The sequence below is a fragment of the Dichomitus squalens genome, assembly GCF_000275845.1.
Source record: "Dichomitus squalens LYAD-421 SS1 unplaced genomic scaffold DICSQscaffold_63, whole genome shotgun sequence".
In the NCBI taxonomy this organism is placed as follows: domain Eukaryota; kingdom Fungi; phylum Basidiomycota; class Agaricomycetes; order Polyporales; family Polyporaceae; genus Dichomitus; species Dichomitus squalens.
Genome location: NW_006766945.1, coordinates 19,798 through 40,611, shown reverse-complemented (window position 1 = coordinate 40,611; position 20,814 = coordinate 19,798). Strand labels below are relative to the sequence as shown.

Sequence of the window (20,814 nt, the reverse complement as noted above, 5' to 3'; positions counted from 1 at the left end):
CATACCACGGTTTCGGTGTATTCTGGTACGGCGGGAGTTGCAGGTATCTTGGTCGATGACTTGTTTCTCGTAGACTTCTTGAATTTCCTGAAAGTCATGACAGCAGTCTGGAGAGCAAAGCAAACAGCGTAGCAATAGACGGTAGTGAGAGAAAGCGAGGGTGCACGCGAAAGTGAACAGCGAAGCTGTAAAGAAGTGTAAGCCTCGGAGGCTGGGCATTAGCCGTTAGGTGTCGGTCGAGAACGAGATAGTCGACGATCACTCGCGTGGTGTGGGCTGGTACTCTCACCCATAGTGGAGGTGAATGATGACGCTGAACATGGGACGCATTCTGCAGCTCAGAGCACAGCTACCTGTCAGACACGCATCGGGACACAGTTGGAGGGTGGAAAGGTATCTTTTGCCCCATGATTGAGCGGGCCGCCATTTCGTGAACGAGTTGCACAAACCAAGAAAGGAGCACATCTGTAGGTTGAGGGTGTATCAATCGAGTCAACAAGTTGTAACACTAGGGGGAGGGAAGGATGAGGGCGTAGCACAGCGAATTCGAGTGATGGACGGTGAAAGCGCGCGACTAGTACTCCGAACTCAGATCAATGTCTGAGACGCCGAACGGTGCCGACGGCCTTTGCCGGTGGTCCGTCAAACCTCAGTCCAGCAGGCAAACTTCGACTGCGTGTTTTCTCCTCTGACCATGGCTACCGATACATATCAAGACGAGATTGAACTTGATGGAAGATATTCAGCCTTTGATAGCTATGAATTTGATAGCATTGAAGGGGAACTGTTCCGGGAGGCTGAGGTGAGTACCCGTTCACTCGCCGATGTCGCTTTTGTGGGTCATTCAACTTGCTTCACTGCAGGATCTTGGACTAACACTACTCTTGTCGAAAAACATCGCCCACATTGGACTGCTATGGCGTCTCCGTTTACAACAGATTCGAACACAGCGATGACGCGGTGGCTTACTCGCTCGCTATCACCCTTCACACGTCAATGTCACCTCACAGGTGCAGCCGGGATGTTGGCTTCAGGTCTGCGCGTGTCCTTCTTCTCCCTCATACCCACCCACCATCTATCCCAACATTTTTAGAAGACTCAGTTCAGCTCACTTGTATCAGATATCGCATCACTACGGCCCATCTCAAGATGTGGTCATCCCTACGGGTCCTACTCACGACTACTCTAGATAGTGTCCGCGCAGCCTGCAGCTCGGGCTTCGTTTTCTATGGAAACACTCTACTGAATCTGGGCAACTACCTGCAAGATGTTGAGACCCTCAACGCCAGCACGGGTCTTGAACTCCTTGACATTCTGTTCTTCGCGGGCGACGACGTAACAACGGACGGGCTTCTTCTGGTCTTCATGCGTCGGGTGCCTATCGTCATATTGATCTTCACCGTCTTTGCGCTGCTCTTCCAAGCATGCCTCATCATGCGCTACATTGCATGGGCCGCCATGGTTCTGTCGTTCGCGGCTTGCATCTCGCTCTTGAGGCTCGTCGTATCACTTGGCTGCCTCGGAATGTCGGTCGGCGAAATTGCATACCATCGTTCGTGCTTGGCGGGTGAGAGGCTTCAGGGTAGCGCTCGGTGCATCTCCTCTCTCGTAGCCTCAAGCGCTTGCAAAGCATTATGTGGGGTCAAGATCAAGCTGGTCCTTTTTTCTTCCTGGGGCGTTCGCGCGTTCTACGCTGTCGCGAGTCGGGTTGATGGCGAAGCGCTGCACATCAAGAACGCCGCAAAAGGCTTCCTCACCTCTACTGCCGCCTTTCTCTCCCATTTTCTCGATTTGGTGATCTTATCCGCAAAGCAGCGCTGGCGATTCCTTCAGATCGGAGGTGGTGTTGGAGCTCTACCTCCTGATGTCGCAATGAAGGTATGTGCTCTTCTACGACTTGTGATCCTTCTGGACGCCCAGGCTGATGAATACGGCTATCTTCTGACAGGGCAATCAACAACGGCGTCGGCGCGATGATAATCCTCGGCCTGAGCCCCTGCTCGAGCACGCTCCGTCTTTCTCGACTGTCTCAGTCCGAGTCTTACCGTATCAACCAACCCCACCATTTGATGGGGATGCGCTGAGAGGCACGAACTTCCGAAGTTCCATTCCTGGCCCTTCCCCTTCGACTAAGTTTCACCTCAACGTCTCAGGTCCGTTGTATCGTACAGATACATCTGGGGAACCGAGGCGAAAGTTGGTCCTGCGATTACCCCTGAATGTTTTCGAAGACTCGCAGAAGGGTTGCGACGAAGTCTCCATAATACAGCCCCTGGCTACGACCGATCTCGGCGTCGAGTGCAGGGCCCCTCCACTCCATACCAGTCGAAACACAGATAGCCCTTGGTCCAACGTACAGAGTCCTATGCCGTCCGTCTATCCCCGCTCGCCCCCCGGTCTCGGCGCGACTGCTCACAACGGACTCGCTCCGGCATCAGATCTTGGCTTTGCGCACGGACAAGCTGCTTCGTCCCTTCTCTCGCCCCGTGCCCCTACGAGCCATCTAGCCTCACCGTGCATCGGCGGCCCTATCTCTGACTCCCGGGTCTTCACCACCGACCGCTCGGTGTCCGTGCTCCCACCCTCCGAGTCGACCGTGCAGGCGCTCATCCGCAAGATCGAGGGCATGGACCCCGAATGGCCGCCCAAACCATCCAAGCCGGCCCTGACGCGCGCGGAGCTCCAGGCTCGTATCGACGAAATCTGCGGGGTCGACGCGGACAACAGTATCGGCTCATCCCGGTCAACCCTCAGCCTTGCTTCTTCCTCCTCTGCCTCTGGATCTTCCGCAGACGTACGGCGTCCGCCACGGACGAGCAAGGCGACCAAGAGCACCGCACACAAGTCGCCGACGAGGTCCAGGAAGATCGCGGCTGCGCAGGCCCTGTCCTCGTCCTCCTCATCGACGTGCGCGTGTAGCAGGCGGAAAGTCAAATCCCCAGCTTATGTTGTTGTGCCTCGGAAGATCCCGGCCAAGGCCACCGCGAAACTGAAGACGTCCTGCGCGTCTGCACCTCCATGGCGCGCTGTCGAAATTTCCAATGCGGACGCAGGCGGCGAGCAGGACAAGCCGGTTTGGAAGAAGCTGTCAGGGCGTCAGCGGCAGGAGAAGAAGGCGGGGGAGGCTGCTATGGCCAGAGCTGCGGAGGAAGTGGGCATGAATGCGGCGCGGCGCGGCTGGATGCCGCCGAACAGTCCCGTCGGAGTCTCTGTCTGTGTGTAGACCACAGCCTAACTGTATCTTTTCTCTACATTTCTATCAACCTACCGTTCTATCTCGAAAGCCGCTCGCGTGCACGTAGAGAATACCTGTTCTCTCGACTCTGGCCACCCCGCACATCTCAGTAACCGAATTGATAACGGTAAGAGTAGATCGTGTCTGATATGCGTCAGATCATAGATGTTTGTACATGGCGCAGGTATCGTAGTTCGCACTTGGTGAATGTAAATATGTAAAACCCAAGACAACCACCGGTGACTCTGGAACGCCAACTGCTGATTTCACCATAGTCAGCGTCAGCCTACTGAAGACTCAGGAAGCACTCTGAACGGAGTGAATGGTCCCGGCGTACGTAGTTCCCGAGAGTGTGCACATCAGATCGAGAGGACCTGGAGTGTGTCCATGGGATCATAGGGGGACAGGCGAAGGGCAATCGTGAGACGAGAGAGCTGTGTTAGCTCGTGAGAAGTTTTGGAAACTCAACCCTACTAGCTCCTCACTAGAACACACCACGAGGCCCTCCGGATTGAGCAGTTCTGCGCGCAAAACATCTTGTGTCCATGAGAATGGGATATCTCGGCCTGAATGGATTATCGCAATGACGCAACCTGATCTGCGTGACCTTGCCTTGGAAACTTAAAAAGACGAGAATTGGAGTACGATATTTCTAGGGGTTGAGCACTGCAAGACCGCACTTAGAGAGTCGCTATCTGACCACGAGATAGATGGATCAGTAACCCCGCGCGCGGAATATATGACAATGTGCTGACAAGCTACGATGTTATGCGAAGATGGTCCAGGCGATCCCACAGCAGTTCCGACATACAAAGGGGCAGCCCTGAGAATACGACTTCATAATTTGTCGTCTGGCGAAGAACCTCAAGTTTGCGCTCAGCCACGATCAAACCGACAGGAGACTCCGACGCGAACATGGGAGTAAAGGTGGTCAAGCGCATGTGCGACGAACGAAGCAGCACGAAGCAGCACTTCGCACAATGAAGCCGGCGGGCCTTGGATGGACGTACCTTCGCACATGCGAAGCACACTCGAGGGCAGAGACCAAACTCATCGACGCGACATTCCTGCGCTACTCCAAGAACTCGTTCGTCACGTAGGATCAACACATCGGTACATACATTATAATGAAACTTCTCCGCTTTAGACCCGTTCGCCTTCCGTCGTCACTTCGCCTCCGCGACGGTTCCGCACTCGGCGCACTTGCGGATCAGCTCGTTATTGATCCAATTCTGGATGATGGGCTTGAGCTGCGTGCCGAGATCGGTGCAGTGGAACGCGTCCTCGCGGATGATCGTCGGCTTCTCGTGCTTGCCCGACTTGCAGTACCACCGCAGGCGGTCTGAAGCCCAAGACCTGCGTCAAAGGGGAGAGGCGCGCGCTCGGGGAAGCAGATGCTCACCGATGGAGCCCTCCGGACGGACGCGCTCGACGACGATCCCGATGGTGTTCGCGAATCGCACGGGGTTGTGCGGGGTGTTCGCTGCGCGGTCACTCAAGGTTCAATACCGCCGCGCTTCGCGGGGCGATGTGCGCGAGTGTCTCGAGCTCACCTGGGAGGAGGAACATCTCGCCTTCCTCGATGCGGATGTCCCTGAACTCCTCGCCGTCGACCACGCGGAGGAGCATGCCACCCTTGTGCTGGTAGAACCATTCCTACGTTCGGGCGCGAGCGAGCGTCAGTCTCGGTACAGAGCACGGGGCGATGGACACGAGACCGACCTCGGTCTCGTTGACATGGTAGTCATTTCGCTCGTTCGGGCCGCCGACGACCATGACGGTAAAGTCCTTGCCGGAATAGACGCAGTAGTTGTTCACAGGAGGCTTGAGAAGGTGGCCGTTCTCATTGAGCCACTTGGGGAAATTCAGAGGGGGTGCAAGAGGCATAGCTAGCGATATTGAGTGTGGTCAGGTAGGAAGCGAGGAGGATGTCGGGCGAGGATGGTAGAATACGGTCAATGGGGATGTCGAGCATTACTCAGACCACCGGCAGATTCCGTCGATGTTGTCATCAATGCACATGTCTGGTTCCAGGTCATCGGAAGGAGAGTTCTGGGCATGCAAGAAACCATGTATCGAGGGCTACAGAACGCATTGAGTCTAACATCGGAAAGGGCGCAGGTCGTGGTCGTCGGTAGGAAAGAAACCGTCATGCGCGGACCTCAGTCGCGTCAAGCCCCGCGCAAGTATCGGCTGTTGTGACGTGCTGCTACCCTCGCGAGCATCTGACACGTGACCCTGTGACGCGCTCTCAGCAGGCGACGACGCGTCGCGTGCTTTCGTTTCTCCAAGTCCGGGGCTGCCCAACCGCTCATCCTCCGTCTCTCTACTGTGTGCATGCCCTTGTCGAGTCTTGCGTTGAACTCTGCTTCTCACTGCCAGTATGTCGTCTAAGAAGTCGTCGAAAGTGCCAAGAAAGCCCGGCAGCACAATCTCTTCCTCGCGAGCCAGTAAAGCCAAAGTGGACGACGGCGCCGAACCACCCCCCAAGAAAGCCAAGACGAAGCCTATGATGTCTGTAAGTACAACATAATATGTAGATGTGTGAGCCTGTGCATGGTGACATCCGCAAGTGTCCAGCTTGCCAGACCGCCCATGTTCGATCTCACTGGCATTCAATCGACTCCACCGCAACCCAAGAGCAGTCAACCTAAGCTCAGTCAAGTGAGTCAGCCCAAGTCGAGCGAATTCAAAGACCCGAAGGGAAAGGGAAAAGAGGTGGCTTTATCGGCGGGTTTTGATGCTGAGGAGTTTGGTACGTCTGACTTCTCAATCGCTTCAGGCCTTCCTGCTCATGTATACGCTAGATACTCGCCTGTGGGTGGATCGTTATGGGCCGACGAATGAGGTACTTTCCAGTGTGTGGACATTAATTCACCCACTCACAATCTTTCAGGATGACCTCGCAGTTCACAAGCGCAAAGTGCAAGATGTCCGTCATTGGCTGTCGGAGGCGTTCGGGAACGACCCTTCGGGAAAGCTGAAGAAGTACAGGGTGGGTCAGACATACGCTTTCCGCTACTATAGTCATCATCCCGATGTCATCACACCAGCGGATACTTGTCCTGACCGGACCAGCCGGGACGGCCAAGACGGCAACCGTGCGCATGCTCTCCGACGAACTCGGCTTTGATGTCCTCGAGTGGCGGAACACCATGGACGAACGGTTCTCTCGCTCTGAGGGAGACTGGGATGGCGTCGAATACGAAGGCCTGGCGGAGAAGTTCAGAACCTTCCTCACCCGAGCGTCGACTTGTCGTCCGATCTTCGTGTCGCAGACACAGTCCTCCCAGACGCAGTCCACCCAGGGCTCGCGCACGTCCCAGATCCCACCCTCTAGCTCTTCCTCCTCCACGAGTGCTAGCTCGTCACGTCGGCGGGTCATCCTGCTCGAAGACCTTCCGAACATCCTCCACCCCGCCACCCAAGCTTCTTTCCACTTGGCGTTGGATGACTTTGTCGCAACTCCAGACGGCGGAGTATCTCCACTCATCATCATCATCAGTGACGCCGGTCTGCGAGGCGAAGATGCCGAAGAGGGAGGTGCGCGATGGCGATCCCGAAGCAAAGAAGCGATAGACATGCGGAACGTCCTCCCCCCACACCTCCACAACTCGCCGTATGTCACACAGATCAGGTGCGTATACGCCATCGTCAACAGCTATCCCGGCGACCGTCGTTCACGTCTCCTCTCTTCACGCAGCTTTAACCCCATCGCACCCACGTACATGCGCACCGCGCTCAAGTCCATGCTCGACCGGCACTTCTCCTCCCCATCCGCCGTCGGCACGCGCCCGACGAAGGACGTCCTCGAGCTGATCGTCGAGTCCTCGAACGGCGACATCCGCAGCGCCATCAACGCCCTCCAGTTCGCGTGCACGGCCGACCACGGTACGCACAAGCCGGGCGCCAAAGGGTCGAAGAAGGGGAAGGGCCCGTCGGCGACTGTGATGCTGGAGGCGGTGACGCGGCGGGAGCAGAGCCTTGCGTTGTTCCACCTTCTTGGGAAGATCATGTATAATAAACGTCAGTATCCTCTCCTCACTGTATGCGTGCTCTTTAACTCAAGGCCCCCACACGTCAGGTAAGGGGGACCCGTCCGGGAAGTCGTCGTCTGCCAAAGACGTGCGGCGGGAAAAGGAGATCGACGCGGGCCTCAAGGATCCACCCCCGCTCCCACCGCATTACAAGCATCACGAGCGAAGGGCGAGCCGTGTCGACATCGAGGTACGTCGCTGGCTTTTTCAACCATCCTGATCCTATCTTGACCACGATGCAGACGTTGTATGCGGACACGCCAATCGACGCCTCGCTCCTGTCGCTCTACATCCATCAAAACTACACCCAGTACTGCGACACGCTGGATGAGTGCGAGGCCCTGATGGACTCGCTGAGCTGGGTGGACTCGAGTGGCGGCGAAAGCGTACGTGATCAGCCCTCCTCGATCGCTTATCCACAAGTCCCTGATGCTGGTCAGCATAGTGGCACCAAGCGAATCCGCACCAGTTCCACCTCGTAGCGCTGGGCACGATGCACGCGCTCCCCACTCCTGTCCCGCGACGGAACCAGAAGACATTCAAGCCCGCGTTCTTCGAGACGCTCAGGCAGCAGCACGAGGCAGAAGACGGCGTGCGGGACGTGCAGCTGTGGTTGCAGCGGGTAAGCTCGCCACTGCGGTCATACTCGACGCTCATCTCACGATCTTCATGCAGCTCGGAAGCTGGCCTGTGTCTTCGTGGGGATCGCGCGACGTCGTGCTGGGCAGCGGCTCCCTGTGGCGCGCTGCCGAGAGAGCGGGTACGTGCACCCACTTTTGTCGACGAAACGCCGGCTCATGGAGTGCTCCAGGGGCGTTTGCGGAACCGATACCATCGACGCACCGAAGCTTTTCTCAGCTCGAGTTCGCACACGTCCGCGGAGGCCTTGTTGAGATCGCACAGGAGGGTGAGGCCGTGCCCGACGAGGCTACGCCTCAGCGTGAGGATCGCCCCCTGGCTGGAGCTGACGACAGCGTTACTGGGAATTTTCTGTCGGACGACGACATTGAAGAGTGGTAGTAGATGTGAGTCCAGCTCCGACTCTTGAATGGTGCTGTACGGTGTCCTCGTCATCCAAGTTTGCGCGGACAAGCTATCGTCATTGATGAATCCTACTCTGCTGCAGGATATGTGCGTACATACATTGTCCGATACCACAGGGCTTTGGGAATACAGCGTGGTGCCACAGCGCGTCTCCACCTAGGCATGATTGTGCAAACGAACCATGTGGCACGTGTGGCAATCTTGCCTTTGCACCCTCACGCTCTTGCCCCGAACAGCCATATACGCCACTAACGCGCTGGCGAGGTGGAACGTCGCGTCGTTGAGCGGAATCTCCGGCACCCTCACGATTAAGCTCTCAAGCGTGATCCCCTTTTCCGCCCTCTCCGCCAACATCTCCCCAAACGCCTTCGCATCTGCCGTCGTCAAAGCGGTCCTTGGCGCCGCCAGACACACCGTCAGCTGGAAGAGCGTCTGCAGCAGCTTCACGTCCCTCTTCAGCGCCATCACGAGGTCGTTGAACGCGTTCCTCCCCCCGATCGTTAGCATGACCACCCGCGGGAACTGCGCGAGCAGCTCTGCCCAGCCGTCGTACTCTGGTACACCCTGCGCGATGTGCAGCTGCAGAAAGACGATCTTTGTCGGGTCCACGAACGCCGTCGGGAACCCCGTGAAGATGTGGTCGAGGAGCTCGGGGAGGCGGTTCGTGCCCTGTATCTCGTCTTCGAGCGTCGGCACCGTGAACTCCCAACTCGCGCTATGCACACGAATGTCGCCGGTGCAGCAAGGCGTGCCGAGCTGAAGGCAGAGGTCGACCGTGTCGACCAGCGCCGGGAAGTTGTCGAACTTGCTCACAGGGAGGATGTCCATCGGCAGCACGGTGTCGTCCTCCTGGTCCGCCTCGTTATCCGCCCCTGTCACCGTCGCAGTCTCGAACGAGAATGGCAGGTGGCCGTCATAACGCGCGGTGATGTGGATGCTCGCGAGGGGCGGGACGACGAAGTTGGCGAGGTTCGCGGGCAGGTCCACCGCGAGGTCGTTCACGCACAGCGTGCGCAGGTTGGGGAACGCGATCTGTGGAAAGGCTGCGATCTCGACGGACGCAGCCTGCGGAAGCGCGTCCTCCATGCACAACGTCTCCAGGTCCGGACACACCGCGAGCAGGCCGTACACGTACTCGCCCGCGTGCATCTCCCCGTTCTCGCTCCACATGTTGTTCAGCGTGAGGTCCTTCAGCCCGCACAACTCCGTCGTCGGGTGCATGAAGATCCTTGTGAGCGAGAGCGTGCGCAGGTTCGGCACCTGCGCCGTGTCGAGGCTGATGTTGTACTCCTTCACGCTGTCGGCGCCGTACAGCTGCAGTATCCCGAGCTTATCCCCAAGATGCATCAGCAGCTCCTCGATAAGAGGTGCCTGATCGCCGTCGATGCACACGGAGAGGTGGGAGATCCTGTGCGCGACGGGCCGCACTAGCTCGCACGCCTGTGCGATGTCGATCGCCTGGCAGTCGAGGGACATGCTCAGGTTCTCGTCCGACCCGCACCGCGCGAGGAGCGTCGCGATTGCCTCGGGATCGCAGTGCCGCGCGTTGATGTCGATCCAGGACCAGAGGCGGGGCGTCGCGAGCGCGACAGCACGCCACGCGCGGCAGACCCATGTCGCGGGGATCCAGGACGAGAGGAAGCCGTGGTCGCGGGTGGTTGTTACGCGATGCTCGTCCCGAAGGATCTCGAAGATGTACTCGAGGACTTTGGGAGGCAGGTCGGCGGCGTTGAGTGGTGCACACTCGCGCTTGAGGTTGATGTGCTTGACACGGGCTATTAGGTCTGTGAGGCGGGGCATGGTGTGAGTGCAGAGCACGGCGGTCAGTGACGTGGTGTGGTTGCACACCTATGTCGACGCTTGGCATGTCGGTATAATACGAAACGATGGGTAAGGAGGCGAAATGTTGACTTCTGACGAATTCTACGTTTAAAAGGGTGGACGTTGCTGTCGCCACCGTCTCTTTCCAAAAAGACAATCACGGAGCGCACATAGCCTGAATAAACGGGCCGTTTTGAGCCATGCGCTTTGTATCTCGATGCTTAGTGTCGTGGCAGCTTTGTTCAGGTTGAGCGCTTTTTATTGCCTTGTCTACGGTGGTCCTTACAAGAGGCATGTCTGGTAGACGTACTAGGCAAAGCTAATGACCAAATCAGGTGAAATTCCCCCGAATCAGCCATGTTGCAGGGGGTTTAAACCCCGCAGATTTGAGCACCAACCCGAGGAGGAAATGCGTTTACGCACATTCCCAGAGCCTCGGGGTGGCAGCTTTGTTGGTAAGTGTTCAATACGAATGTGCGGTGAAGTATGTCTTGCACCTAATCCTTGTTGCCGCAGGCGAATCGATGACGACGCGCGTTGGGGACATAATAGATGAAGGCAGCCCAAGCCGGTTGGAACGACCAAGCGCACATCCGCTAGCGCCCGTTCCTATGTCTCCAACGTTGGTCGTAGCTTGATCGAAGCTAGATCAACAGGATCTTCCCCAAGTCAGTCTCTTGGGCAATGTGATTAGGTAGGCGTCTACCTCGTATCCTGTTCCTCTTCAAAGTGCGGAGGCAGGGAGAAGCGGGGATGTCCCGTCAGAGCGCTTCCCACACGAAGCATCTGCTCCGACATAGCTATGTGCCTAGGCGATGTGAACCGCTATAGGGGGTGTGCGGGAGCGCGGCAAGGGCAACACGAAGTTGGAGCCTAATGTGTTTAAAGGACCTAACGCGCTCGGTCCGAATTGGGCGCCATCGTGTCCGCTTTTACAGATGCTGGCTTTTGATGGCGTACTGCACGCATATATACTTCGCAGCCGCGTTGCCTCGCAAGTTAAGGTTCAGGACCTCTTAATCGACATTTGGGTCGAACTGTGATAGAGATCTTCGTGCGCCTTAGACTCTGCAGTACAGACTGTTAAGTACTGCCGCTAGCACAGCACCATGTTACAGCGGCACGATCTCGCTTGGTACGTGTCGCCGGTCTGAAGCTATACTGCTTCATCAATCTCACTACCAATTGCAGCCGCTCAATAGCGGACCGAGGTTACTGGCTGCGCTGGCACGCGTCCCACGCGTTGACATATAACTTCTATGTACCATATCTCACCGAGTCCATCCCCTTTTCCTTCCCTACCCTGGACTTCATGTTGACTTCTTTCAGTGCCCTTTTTTTCGCTGCCTTGAGGTTCAGCAAGTTTTCGTCCACGACAGCGGCGGATCATGCGGCTCACAACGCCTTGATAAATGTTGGAACAGGCGTGAACCCTGTCGACGGTTGAGACGGAGCTCGTGTATGCTGGACTCCGTCACAATACTTGGACCAACCCGTCGACCACATTTCGAATGCAAGTCAGACATTCAAGCAGCAATACATCCTCAACGCGACGTACTTCAAGGAAGGAGGTCCCAGTTCGTCTTGTACCTGCATTCATGCCAGTGTATCGTGTGCTCAATTGCACGCACAGTCCTCTTCTACCAGAGCAACGAGGCGACAACCATCACATGCCCCGTGAGTCGTGATGTCCAGTTGTTCCGGAGCATACGCTCATGCCTCGTGCAGGACACCCTCATTCTCGCGGACTGGGCGAAGGAGATCGGCGGTCTGACTGCTACGCTCGAGCATCGGTATTTCGGCCAGAGCCTTCCCTTCGGGAATGACTCGTACACACAAGAGAACTTCAAGTACCTCACGCTGGAGAACGTCATGCAGGATGCCGTCAACTTTATTGACTTCATCAAGAGCAATGTAACGGGCGCCTCAAACTCCAAGGCAATCGTGGTAGGACGTACGTGCAGCTTGACTCCATCTTATTCGTTCCCCCGTCAATGCTGACCTGACTCGAAGGCTCTTACGGCGGTACCTTGTCCGCGATCTTCCGCCAGAACTACCCGGACGTATTTTACGGTGCTTGGGCTGTTTCTGGGCCGTTCTATGCCTTCGGCGATTCAACAGAGATCGGACAGGAAGTGTATAACTGGTATAACTATGCGAGTGGACCCGACAAGGCGCCACCATCTGCTCTAGCTGACCAGATTCCAGGTTCAGCAAACCTATCTGCGGCAATCATACACTGCCTTCAGTCGTATCAAGCAGGCCTTCAGCAATGTCAAGTCCCTCGTCGCCTCTGGTATGTCGTTTCCGATCAGCTCCGATGTACCACGACTCTGACATAGCAAAGGCGACGAACCCACGCTCGCCAAGGAGCTCTCCCTCTGCCAGGCCCCCAACGTCACCGACGTCGCGGGCGCGGTCACCTTCAACTATTGGCTCGTCGGGGCGTACGACATCCTCACCCAGTTCTCCTTCATGCCCTCGTACTTCCACAACGTCTCCGGGCCTGTCCTCCCCGTTGTCATCAACGACACGCTCTCCGCGCCCTCGCCCCTCGCCGCGCTCAACCAGACGCTCTGGCACGCATACGGCGGCGACGCGGTCGCGGTCCCCAGCGGCAAGCCGTGCCTGGACCACACCATCGCGCTGCCGAGCAGCATCAACATCGCCGCGGTCCCCTTCTCCTGGGTGCGCTGCAACTGGGTCCCGCTGAACAACGCGCTCGACCCCCGCGGGATCTGGCAGATCGGCGCGCCTCTCCCCCCGAGCGCGAGCGACCCCTCCGCGGGGTGCACGGCGCTGTGGAACGTCACCACCCCGCCGGGCGCGGCGATCAAGGCGAAGTACAGGATCGCGGACGCGGACCTGCGCGCCTCGACGCGCGTCATCTTCTCGGTGGGCGAGCTCGACCCGACGACGTCCGTCGCGCAGAACGGGCTGGGCGACGCGGTCGGCACGGACCCACACCAGGCGGTGAGGGTGTTCGTCGCAGGGGGCGGGCACGGCCAGGACCTGGAGCAGTATGATCCTGGAGCGGACTGGCAGTCGGTTGTTGACGTGGGTCGCGGCACATTGGGGAGTTGTTGACTCTGGCTGACGACGTTTTGTTCTAGGCACGCAACATCGAGCTGAACGTCATCAAGGGTTGGCTGAACGGGACTGCGGCTGCTTCCACTGCTTTGCCGTCGTCCAGCAGCGCGGGTGCTGGCTCGTCTGCCACTGCTCGCGCTCCCTCGGCATGAGGTCTTCGTAGTGTCCTGTCATTCTTGCCTACGTCGGACTCTTACATTATATATATGCCACACTCCGTTGATCGGGTTTGTATGTTCGTAAAGCCAGCTCTCGTGCGACAGTCGCCGATGTTGAGTACTGCGGAACGACTATTATCCCGAGCAGCATCTCCAGAAGAACGGGATTCGCTCCGTGCAATTCCATACACATTCACCTGCATTCAGCTGGTGAGCTGCCAGCCAAATCCCGCAGGCGATGCTATGACTCCACAGTGAAAGGGAATTCGTCGGCGATTCGGCACCCACATTCGACTCGCTCTCGACCGGTGTGAATGATGCTAGCGTCATGGTTGCCCCACCACCGCCGACTCGTGTCCCCCGAGCCGTTCAGAAGGTGTAAGGTGCCATCTAGTGTGTAAAAATGCCATAGATATACTCAATGTAGTTTAGTTTGAGATAGAGACCGTGAGTAGGAGAGTCAGAACACGGCGACTCCAGGTAGGCTAAGCGCTGACTTGACACGTTCGCCCCGATAAGGCAAGTGTTGTGTTTGTGCCGTGGCGGCGAGCGCACGCTGTAGTCATATATCGAAGGAGTGCCTATGTAGGGTGCATGGCGTCATCGCCTCCACAACGGGCAGCTACTCGACTTCGACTGCGCGTCATGCACCTGTCTCCAGCTATGATGTCACGGACCGTGGTGGGTTATATGGCCCTCCCCTTTGGCCCTCACATCCATCCTCGCATTTCCTCTTCCCACCTCGTGCACAACCTCACGCGCCCTCCCCCTCACACCAATCATCCACCATGTCTGACAGCTACAACAACAACAACCAAGACAGCCAAGACACGGGCGCGTACGACCAGATGAGTGGCCAGGACGGCGACATGGGCGGCGGCCGGGGGGCCGTCGGCTCCGGCGTCGCTGGCGGCTACGAGGGCAACCAGAACCAGAGCCAGGACCAGAGCCAGGGTCAGTCTCAGAACGCGAATCAGTCTCAGTCCGGGACCGGGACCGGGCAGACCGCCGAGAAGCAGGACTGGCTCGACAAGAGCTTGGAGACTGCGGGCAAGAAGTTCGGTGTCAACATCGTGAGTAACAGACCTCAACGCTCACCTTCTCTGTCTGGTTCCGATGCCTCCGATTCAGAGTGACGCCAACGCAGACAAGATCGGCGATTTCGTTAACAAGGAGTTCCAGTCGAAGGCAGGTGAGTCGCGACTTCTTTGAGCTTATATGCGCACGTAGCTGATGCAAGTATTGCGTCAGGACGCGGCATTCCTGGTGTTCAGTAGACGAAAAGCAAACGCTGTACTATACCTGTAACATATCATTGAACATCCTCGTGTATTCATCAGCCTTGGGCATATAGTCGTCGTCACCTCCTATACAATGACATTCGTCATGCATATGCTGTGCGTACGCCTCCGTGTGCTATGGACGATCAACCCAGGAGTTGTACCCGGGCGGATAATCAACGAAGGGGTACGGCTGCGCCGTAGAGTCTGCACACAAGCCTCCACGCGAAGGTTCATGAACCCTGGTGATTCAATATCGAGATCTGCAGGCACTGTCTACACGTGACGACGCCTCCTGAAACGTAGGCCCCAGACTCGGATAATCGCACACTCTGAGCGGGGTCCCGGGACTCCGCAAGCCCGCTCCAGAAGATCTAACTGCAGCACTTCCGGAGCTCTTGAGACGGTATCCCTCGCGATGTCATCACCGATGGTCGCAGCAGAGGCAGATTCATCGTGCCATCATCTTCGTTCAGACCTGTCGAGACCAAACGACGCCGGGACAGCGCTGCATGCTTTTCCATGACCCCGTTGGTCAAAGACTACGTGGGTGAGACCGCCCATTGCGGGCGCATTCGCCGGAACCACCTGCAGCTTGCGCGTGGCCGGGGAGAGGGGGCCCGACGCTAGAATCGTCAGCGAGTCAACGCCCGGCTTCGACAGATGTCACGGTGCTCTGGGGAGTTGTCGGCGAGTGTCAAATTCGACGTCGCCTGAGCACATACGTCTCGGAGACAAGTCGAAGGATATGAGCCCGTAAAGAGTCTCGCGATGTGTCGGAGTCGGGGAGAACGCCCGGAAGTCGATGAACCGTGTGTTGGTGGTGACGGGACACGATCGGCCGACTTCCGGAACTCCGCCAACGATATCGATCATCGGGGAGGGGTATTCGGCGCGCAATTTCGACGGCAGGAGGAAGGTGCCCTCTTGCGGGAGAACGCGAAGCTTGGATAGGACGGTTGGATGTGCTCCGGCACGACTCGCGCTGCGATCGTCGATGGGCTCGAGCAAGCCTGGAAGGCGACGATGATGGACAGCACCGAGGAAACGTGCGGGCCACCGACGATGGCGAACAAGATGCCCCGGGCCGCACGCAGCCTTTTCTCCTGGCTGCACTCCTGTTCCCCACAGGGGCGTAGGAGAGGACGGACATCAAGGGCCGTGATCCCCTTTGCGATCTCGCAAAAGAATTGTCCATGACGGGGCCCGAACCGCCGAGGGGGGGGGCGAGAAGAGTCAGCGTCCCTGAATTGAGACTCCAGATCGCATCACGGCAAGCCAAGTTGCTAACGCTGTCTGATAGGTCCTACGGCTGTGTGCGATGCGTCAATGAGAGCCTCGGATATGCAGCAGGCATGGTGTTCGCAGGACATGCCCATTGCTGCGGCAACAAAACTCTGAGCAGGAGCGTTTCAAAGACGCTCTCACTCCTCCGCAGATGCCCGAGCCGCAGTCATACATACCCATCGCGCTCAGTCCACCCCTCTCGAAGGTGGACCGCGCACTACCTGAGACACTGCTCGGCGCATCGCGGAGCACCGTCACGTCTGCGGTGCAATACCGACCACAAACTGGAGTATGGCAGTGTGATGAGCTGAAGGGCAGATATCGGCTCGAGCCCCAGCCATGCAATGCACATATTGTTGAGCAGGGTCGGAAGAACATGATAAATCATCGTTCGTACGTTGCAGAACAGATGAGAGCTCGAACTAGCTGTGTAGGAAGGGGGGTGCGGAGAGTGGGAAGAGGTGCGGTGGACAACATGGAAACGTACCAATCCTACAATGAACACCAAGGTGACTGGCTCCCTCGTCCTTGGCCACCGATCTTTCCACAACTAGCCTGTGTTATTGCCGTGAGGATTGAGCGAGCGTCGCACAGATGTCAACGAGCAACGTCCATGGCAACCACTGCCCAGGGCGATGGGGTCGGCAGAAATGCCCTGAGAATCTACGGCGGTTGCCAGAAGCCACAAGGGAACTGTGTGAGACAAATGGATGAGAGCAAGACGTTCCTAGCCGCGGTGGTACGAAGACAAGGAGTTTGGCGCTTAGCGTTAACCCGCACAACTCTTGCTGAAACCTCAATCACTGAGATCGCCCCAGAGGGTAAAGGCTGAAAGCTCACCCGTGATCACTCTCGGGGGAAGTCTGTGTTCAACCTTTGCGCAAACGTGGTAGCAGAGACAGAGCAGGGATCGGCAAGGACGAGAGGTGAGCCGTGAGTCGCCGATTGGACGACCTTCTAGATGCTGACGCAGCTTCCCCATATCTTTCCAGTTGACGAGCTTGAACGGAATAGAAAAAATCAATTTTCTGCGAGCACGACAGAGACAGAATGCTACGTTAAAGGACGAGAAGCATATGCAACACCAGGGATACGTGAGGGAGTATGTCGAGTCATCCCAGACTGTAGGATGTATGGGGGGCCAATGAGCTCACCAACGAGCTGATTGACTTGCAACAGCACCCATCCAAGCAGTGCTATCACAGGTGCGCACTATACCACTGTGAGCATCTGTTGCGTAGCAGAGAGCGTGTGGTTCCTCACGGCATGCGGGGAGGAAGCTATGGGCGCCTGTCAGATCAGAAGAGATGACTGCCATCGCCCAACTCCCTTGTTGTGCGATGGCAGTCACTATGAATAGAATATGGCGTTTGCAGGAAATAGTTGGCATTATCACAGGCAGAATACCTCACACAGCAGAGGTTTGAATATCGTGCTCTCGACTTGTGGAGGCTGCCAAACGAAAACCTGAAAGTATATGCCACCGAATTGATGGAGACTGACTGCTCTGTCTTGATCTCTGGGCCCGATGTGAAGGTCTATTCTAAGTCTTCCGGCCCAGATACTAACTCAGCACTCATCCTTTGCTGGGTCGTGACACACCGCGGTAATCTTGCGCTACTAGGCACCCTCGAATAGTATCACGCATTGAGTAGTCAGAGGCAGGGTTTCGTGAACCAATGAGCTTCGATATCACCTACCGAAAATCATCCTCTTATGCCATCTATGAGTGGTGTGGCGGTAGCCACACTACGTAATGGTCGACGATCCGCGCTGCTTTGTGGGTGTAGGTCAAAGGAAATATGATGGCGGCCCAAGCCGAGCTATCATGAGATGCGCCTATGCATATATACGAAACGCATGAACTTTCTTGTGTCTGTTGTTCGCTCCTCTGAATACATGCTTCCACGCTGTCGTTTGCTTTGGTACCAGTTTAGCCGAGAGGTTGAAAGGGCGATTGTCGTGGCCACGGTTCGTGGATTGCGTCATGGATCAAGAAAAATGGACGCGCTCCACATGTGTACGCCTTCGACGCGTTCCGTGGAGCGATAAGACTGTTGTCAACGAACGAGCGAGCGCGTAGGTCCCGGAGACAGGAATTTCAAAAACTCTACGCGTACAACTGGTCAGTGACTACTTACGCCCAGCGCGAACACTGTGGCATCTGATTAATGTGCAGGAAGACTAAACGATATACGTATCTGTGGCACATCTAGAATATCACAAGCATCTGTCCTTGACGAATGCTCGCACAGTCAGGACTGCGGAGCAGGGCGTAACGGGCTTGTGGGCGGCTGGAAAGGTGAGTCCTTCGGCTAGTCTTTGTGTAAAAAATGAGATAGCTACCGAGAGGAGATGAACATAGGGACAAAAGGTGATGTGGGGGACAATGGGTATGTGAGTCTCCGGTACTGAAGCTGGTGAGTGCGTATGTCACATTGGGGTTGGTTCAGTCTGAAAGAATGCCAATGTTTTCCATACTATGTTCTTCACTGCCGGAAGGGTCGTCCGCGTTTGTCACGTTGCCACGCGGGGGGACAAAGGTTGTCAACACAAGCGGCGCGGCGACCGGCCGCCGAGACGCTGGGAGTCGCCTCCGCCGCTGTCTCCACTTGCAGAACCGCTCCTTTCTACCTATCATTCATGGTTCGTGTTCTTTGTCCCATACACTCCATGTCAATTCCGCGATATCCAGGACGGTGCGGATGCCTCGGGACCTTGCCAAGACCACTATGATTGGCTTGTTCGTCTAGTTCCATTATCTCATTTGCCGCCTCTCCAGGCACTAATTCGGACTTCGGGTATGCAGATGCAGAGCGATGCGGAAAGCTCGTACACGTCATTCGATAGAAGAGACAAGGAGGACAATAATCTGGTAAGACGTACCATCGTATCTTTGTTGATTGTTACTTACTTGCATTAGGTGTCTGCAAAGGTGACAATGTCTTTTGTATCTACGCCGTGTACTTATCACGCACTCCGTGCGTACTGACGGATGACTGAATTCTCCTCCGCCTCTCTCCTAAACTCTAGTACTGTCGTGGCCGGAAGAAAACTTGGAGGTCAGCGAGAAAGAGATAGAGGAGGACGAGATAGGAGACGACGACGACGTCGGAGGGGAAGGAGAAGAGGCCCAGGATGCGGATGGCCAAGCAGATGCGGCGGACGGCCTAGCAAGCAGGTGCAGACAAGTATGTGTGTCGGTGAGTGAGGTCCGCTCCTTGCAAAGTTGACAATGTGCTGATACCGCGACCTTGGCCAGATATTGAGGACTCACACCGATCTCGCGGCGTTGGGTTTGCTGTGGATGCCTTGAGGTCACGGCCTGTGCCCTTTCTCACTTGTGCTACATACCCATCTCGCCATGCGACGGGGCGACCTGAGACCCAGACGCCCAACCACCCTCTCCACCCACCACCCACCACCCAATATTTATACAACCTTCCACCCACTTTTATACCACCATGCGCAACACCGTCTCCGCCAATCTCGCCATGTCAGGGTTGCCCTGGATTCCTGAGGATGTGCTGTGCCCTCTGGGCGTCGGGCACACAACGATGGCAGGCTTGTATGTAAGTGTGCAGCATCTCACTCGTCGCGTCGTCCGGCACTTACTTGTGGTTGGGGGGTGCAGGATGGTACGGAGCTGATTCCTTTACGGGATCTAGATGAGGAAGAGGAGGATGAGCTGGCGTGGCTCCAAGGAGAGGCTGTGGTTGAGGAGGACGAGGGGGAAGGAGGGGATGGGGATGGGGATGATGCGGAGGGAAACGATGATGCGGATGGCGAAGGAGGGGTAGACGGGGCAGTAGGCTCTGAGGAGAGCTCAGACGAGAGCTCAGATCAGGCGGGCACTCTAAATCCATACAGACGGCCTCCCCTCTTGGGGGAGGAGGAGGTGTGAGCAGTGCCTAACCCGAACCCAAACCCAAACCCAAATCCTAACCGAACTCTAACCGAAACTCTAACCGACGCGTATCACTAAGACCGCGTGGGTTGGTTTGATACCTCCCTGGCCTGGTAATCTCAGAGGTTTGCAAACCTCGTTGTAGCCCCCACCATGAACGAACCGCTGTACTGCCCTGCTGCATTCTTTCTGGACGAATCACTGGCTCTCATCTGTACCATCATCATATTGTAGCTTGGAGGATCATAAATTGTTGCAGCTGATTCACGCGATTCCATCATGGGTCGGTTTCTATGCCGATTTCTCCTCGTCGCTCTCGTCTAGATCGATCATACAAGACGACCCGTTAGTTCGAGTTATTCTGCAGCTTCAATCTTATCATCATCAGCCGCCAAAAGAGAATGATTGGTTGTCTTGGAAGAATAAGACGGAGCCTCCGACGTCTAACACAGCATTGATTTCCTACCCAGGTGGTTCGCCGTGAAGCAGGCGCGACGGGTGACGCGGGAGGCCACACGTCAACCCTTACTCTGTTGTAGCTCTATTCTCGTTTGTATCAATGGTAGTTTCATGTGAAGGCTGGGTAGTTGGATTGATACACGGCCATGTTAGACGCCGCAAACCTTCTTGGGTGAGCGGCAGTAGGGGTGCTCAATTCTTGTCGGTCGCTCAGTTGCTCGCGCGCCTATTGGGCGCCTGCCTAGCTGCATTCAAGGTCAGCTCAAGCGTCTGCAGCACAGCGAGCAGAGACACGCAGGCAGCAGGTGCAACACGACCGCATGATGCCCCCGAGCTGGGACTAGAGAGCGACGCGAGGATTTGACAATTCAGAAGCTATAAAGTTGCTTGTCTCGAGATATGGAGTCGCCTCACAAGGTTTGAGTCCAGTTGCCATCGAGCCTAGAGCGGCACCCTCAGCTGAACCATATATATGTCGTGCTGATTCTGTTTCCGA

The 20,814-nt window shown here is 56.6% G+C and overlaps 7 protein-coding genes across 7 annotated transcripts; 5 read left to right on the top strand and 2 right to left on the bottom strand.

Moving 5' to 3' along the window:
* Nucleotides 1-1,149: 1,149 nt before the first annotated feature.
* DICSQDRAFT_174357 (uncharacterized protein) lies at nt 1,150-3,223 on the top strand (the record flags this gene model as incomplete). Its single annotated transcript, XM_007370192.1, has 3 exons — nt 1,150-1,552; nt 1,613-1,878; nt 1,949-3,223. 3 exons carry the CDS (start codon nt 1,150-1,152, stop codon nt 3,221-3,223), a joined length of 1,944 nt encoding a protein of 647 aa, XP_007370254.1.
* A 1,178-nt stretch (nt 3,224-4,401) lies between these two features.
* Nucleotides 4,402-5,122, bottom strand: DICSQDRAFT_129750 (3-hydroxyanthranilic acid dioxygenase; the record flags this gene model as incomplete). The annotated part of the gene is made up of 4 exons (XM_007370191.1): nt 4,402-4,577; nt 4,638-4,718; nt 4,789-4,891; nt 4,958-5,122. 4 exons carry the CDS (start codon nt 5,120-5,122, stop codon nt 4,402-4,404), a joined length of 525 nt encoding a protein of 174 aa, XP_007370253.1.
* A 907-nt stretch (nt 5,123-6,029) lies between these two features.
* DICSQDRAFT_70428 (P-loop containing nucleoside triphosphate hydrolase protein) lies at nt 6,030-8,292 on the top strand (the record flags this gene model as incomplete). Its single annotated transcript, XM_007370190.1, has 9 exons — nt 6,030-6,083; nt 6,132-6,230; nt 6,289-6,872; nt 6,939-7,261; nt 7,320-7,462; nt 7,515-7,658; nt 7,718-7,894; nt 7,948-8,032; nt 8,084-8,292. The coding sequence occupies 9 exons, from the start codon at nt 6,030-6,032 to the stop codon at nt 8,290-8,292; spliced, it is 1,818 nt and encodes a 605-aa protein (XP_007370252.1).
* Nucleotides 8,293-8,472: 180 nt separating this feature from the next.
* Nucleotides 8,473-10,116, bottom strand: DICSQDRAFT_129748 (uncharacterized protein; the record flags this gene model as incomplete). The annotated part of the gene is made up of 1 exon (XM_007370189.1): nt 8,473-10,116. One exon carries the CDS (start codon nt 10,114-10,116, stop codon nt 8,473-8,475), a length of 1,644 nt encoding a protein of 547 aa, XP_007370251.1.
* A 1,130-nt stretch (nt 10,117-11,246) lies between these two features.
* On the top strand, nt 11,247-13,379 carry DICSQDRAFT_174353 (uncharacterized protein; the record flags this gene model as incomplete). Its single annotated transcript, XM_007370188.1, has 8 exons — nt 11,247-11,272; nt 11,656-11,714; nt 11,771-11,814; nt 11,866-12,091; nt 12,151-12,272; nt 12,346-12,433; nt 12,485-13,194; nt 13,251-13,379. The coding sequence occupies 8 exons, from the start codon at nt 11,247-11,249 to the stop codon at nt 13,377-13,379; spliced, it is 1,404 nt and encodes a 467-aa protein (XP_007370250.1).
* Nucleotides 13,380-14,308: 929 nt separating this feature from the next.
* On the top strand, nt 14,309-14,579 carry DICSQDRAFT_36429 (uncharacterized protein; the record flags this gene model as incomplete). Its single annotated transcript, XM_007370187.1, has 2 exons — nt 14,309-14,458; nt 14,517-14,579. Coding segments are annotated over 2 exons (213 nt in total), but the record flags the coding sequence as incomplete, so codon positions are not given.
* Nucleotides 14,580-19,416: 4,837 nt separating this feature from the next.
* DICSQDRAFT_174351 (uncharacterized protein) lies at nt 19,417-19,856 on the top strand (the record flags this gene model as incomplete). The annotated part of the gene is made up of 2 exons (XM_007370186.1): nt 19,417-19,524; nt 19,587-19,856. The coding sequence occupies 2 exons, from the start codon at nt 19,417-19,419 to the stop codon at nt 19,854-19,856; spliced, it is 378 nt and encodes a 125-aa protein (XP_007370248.1).
* Between the last annotated feature and the right edge of the window lie 958 nt (nt 19,857-20,814).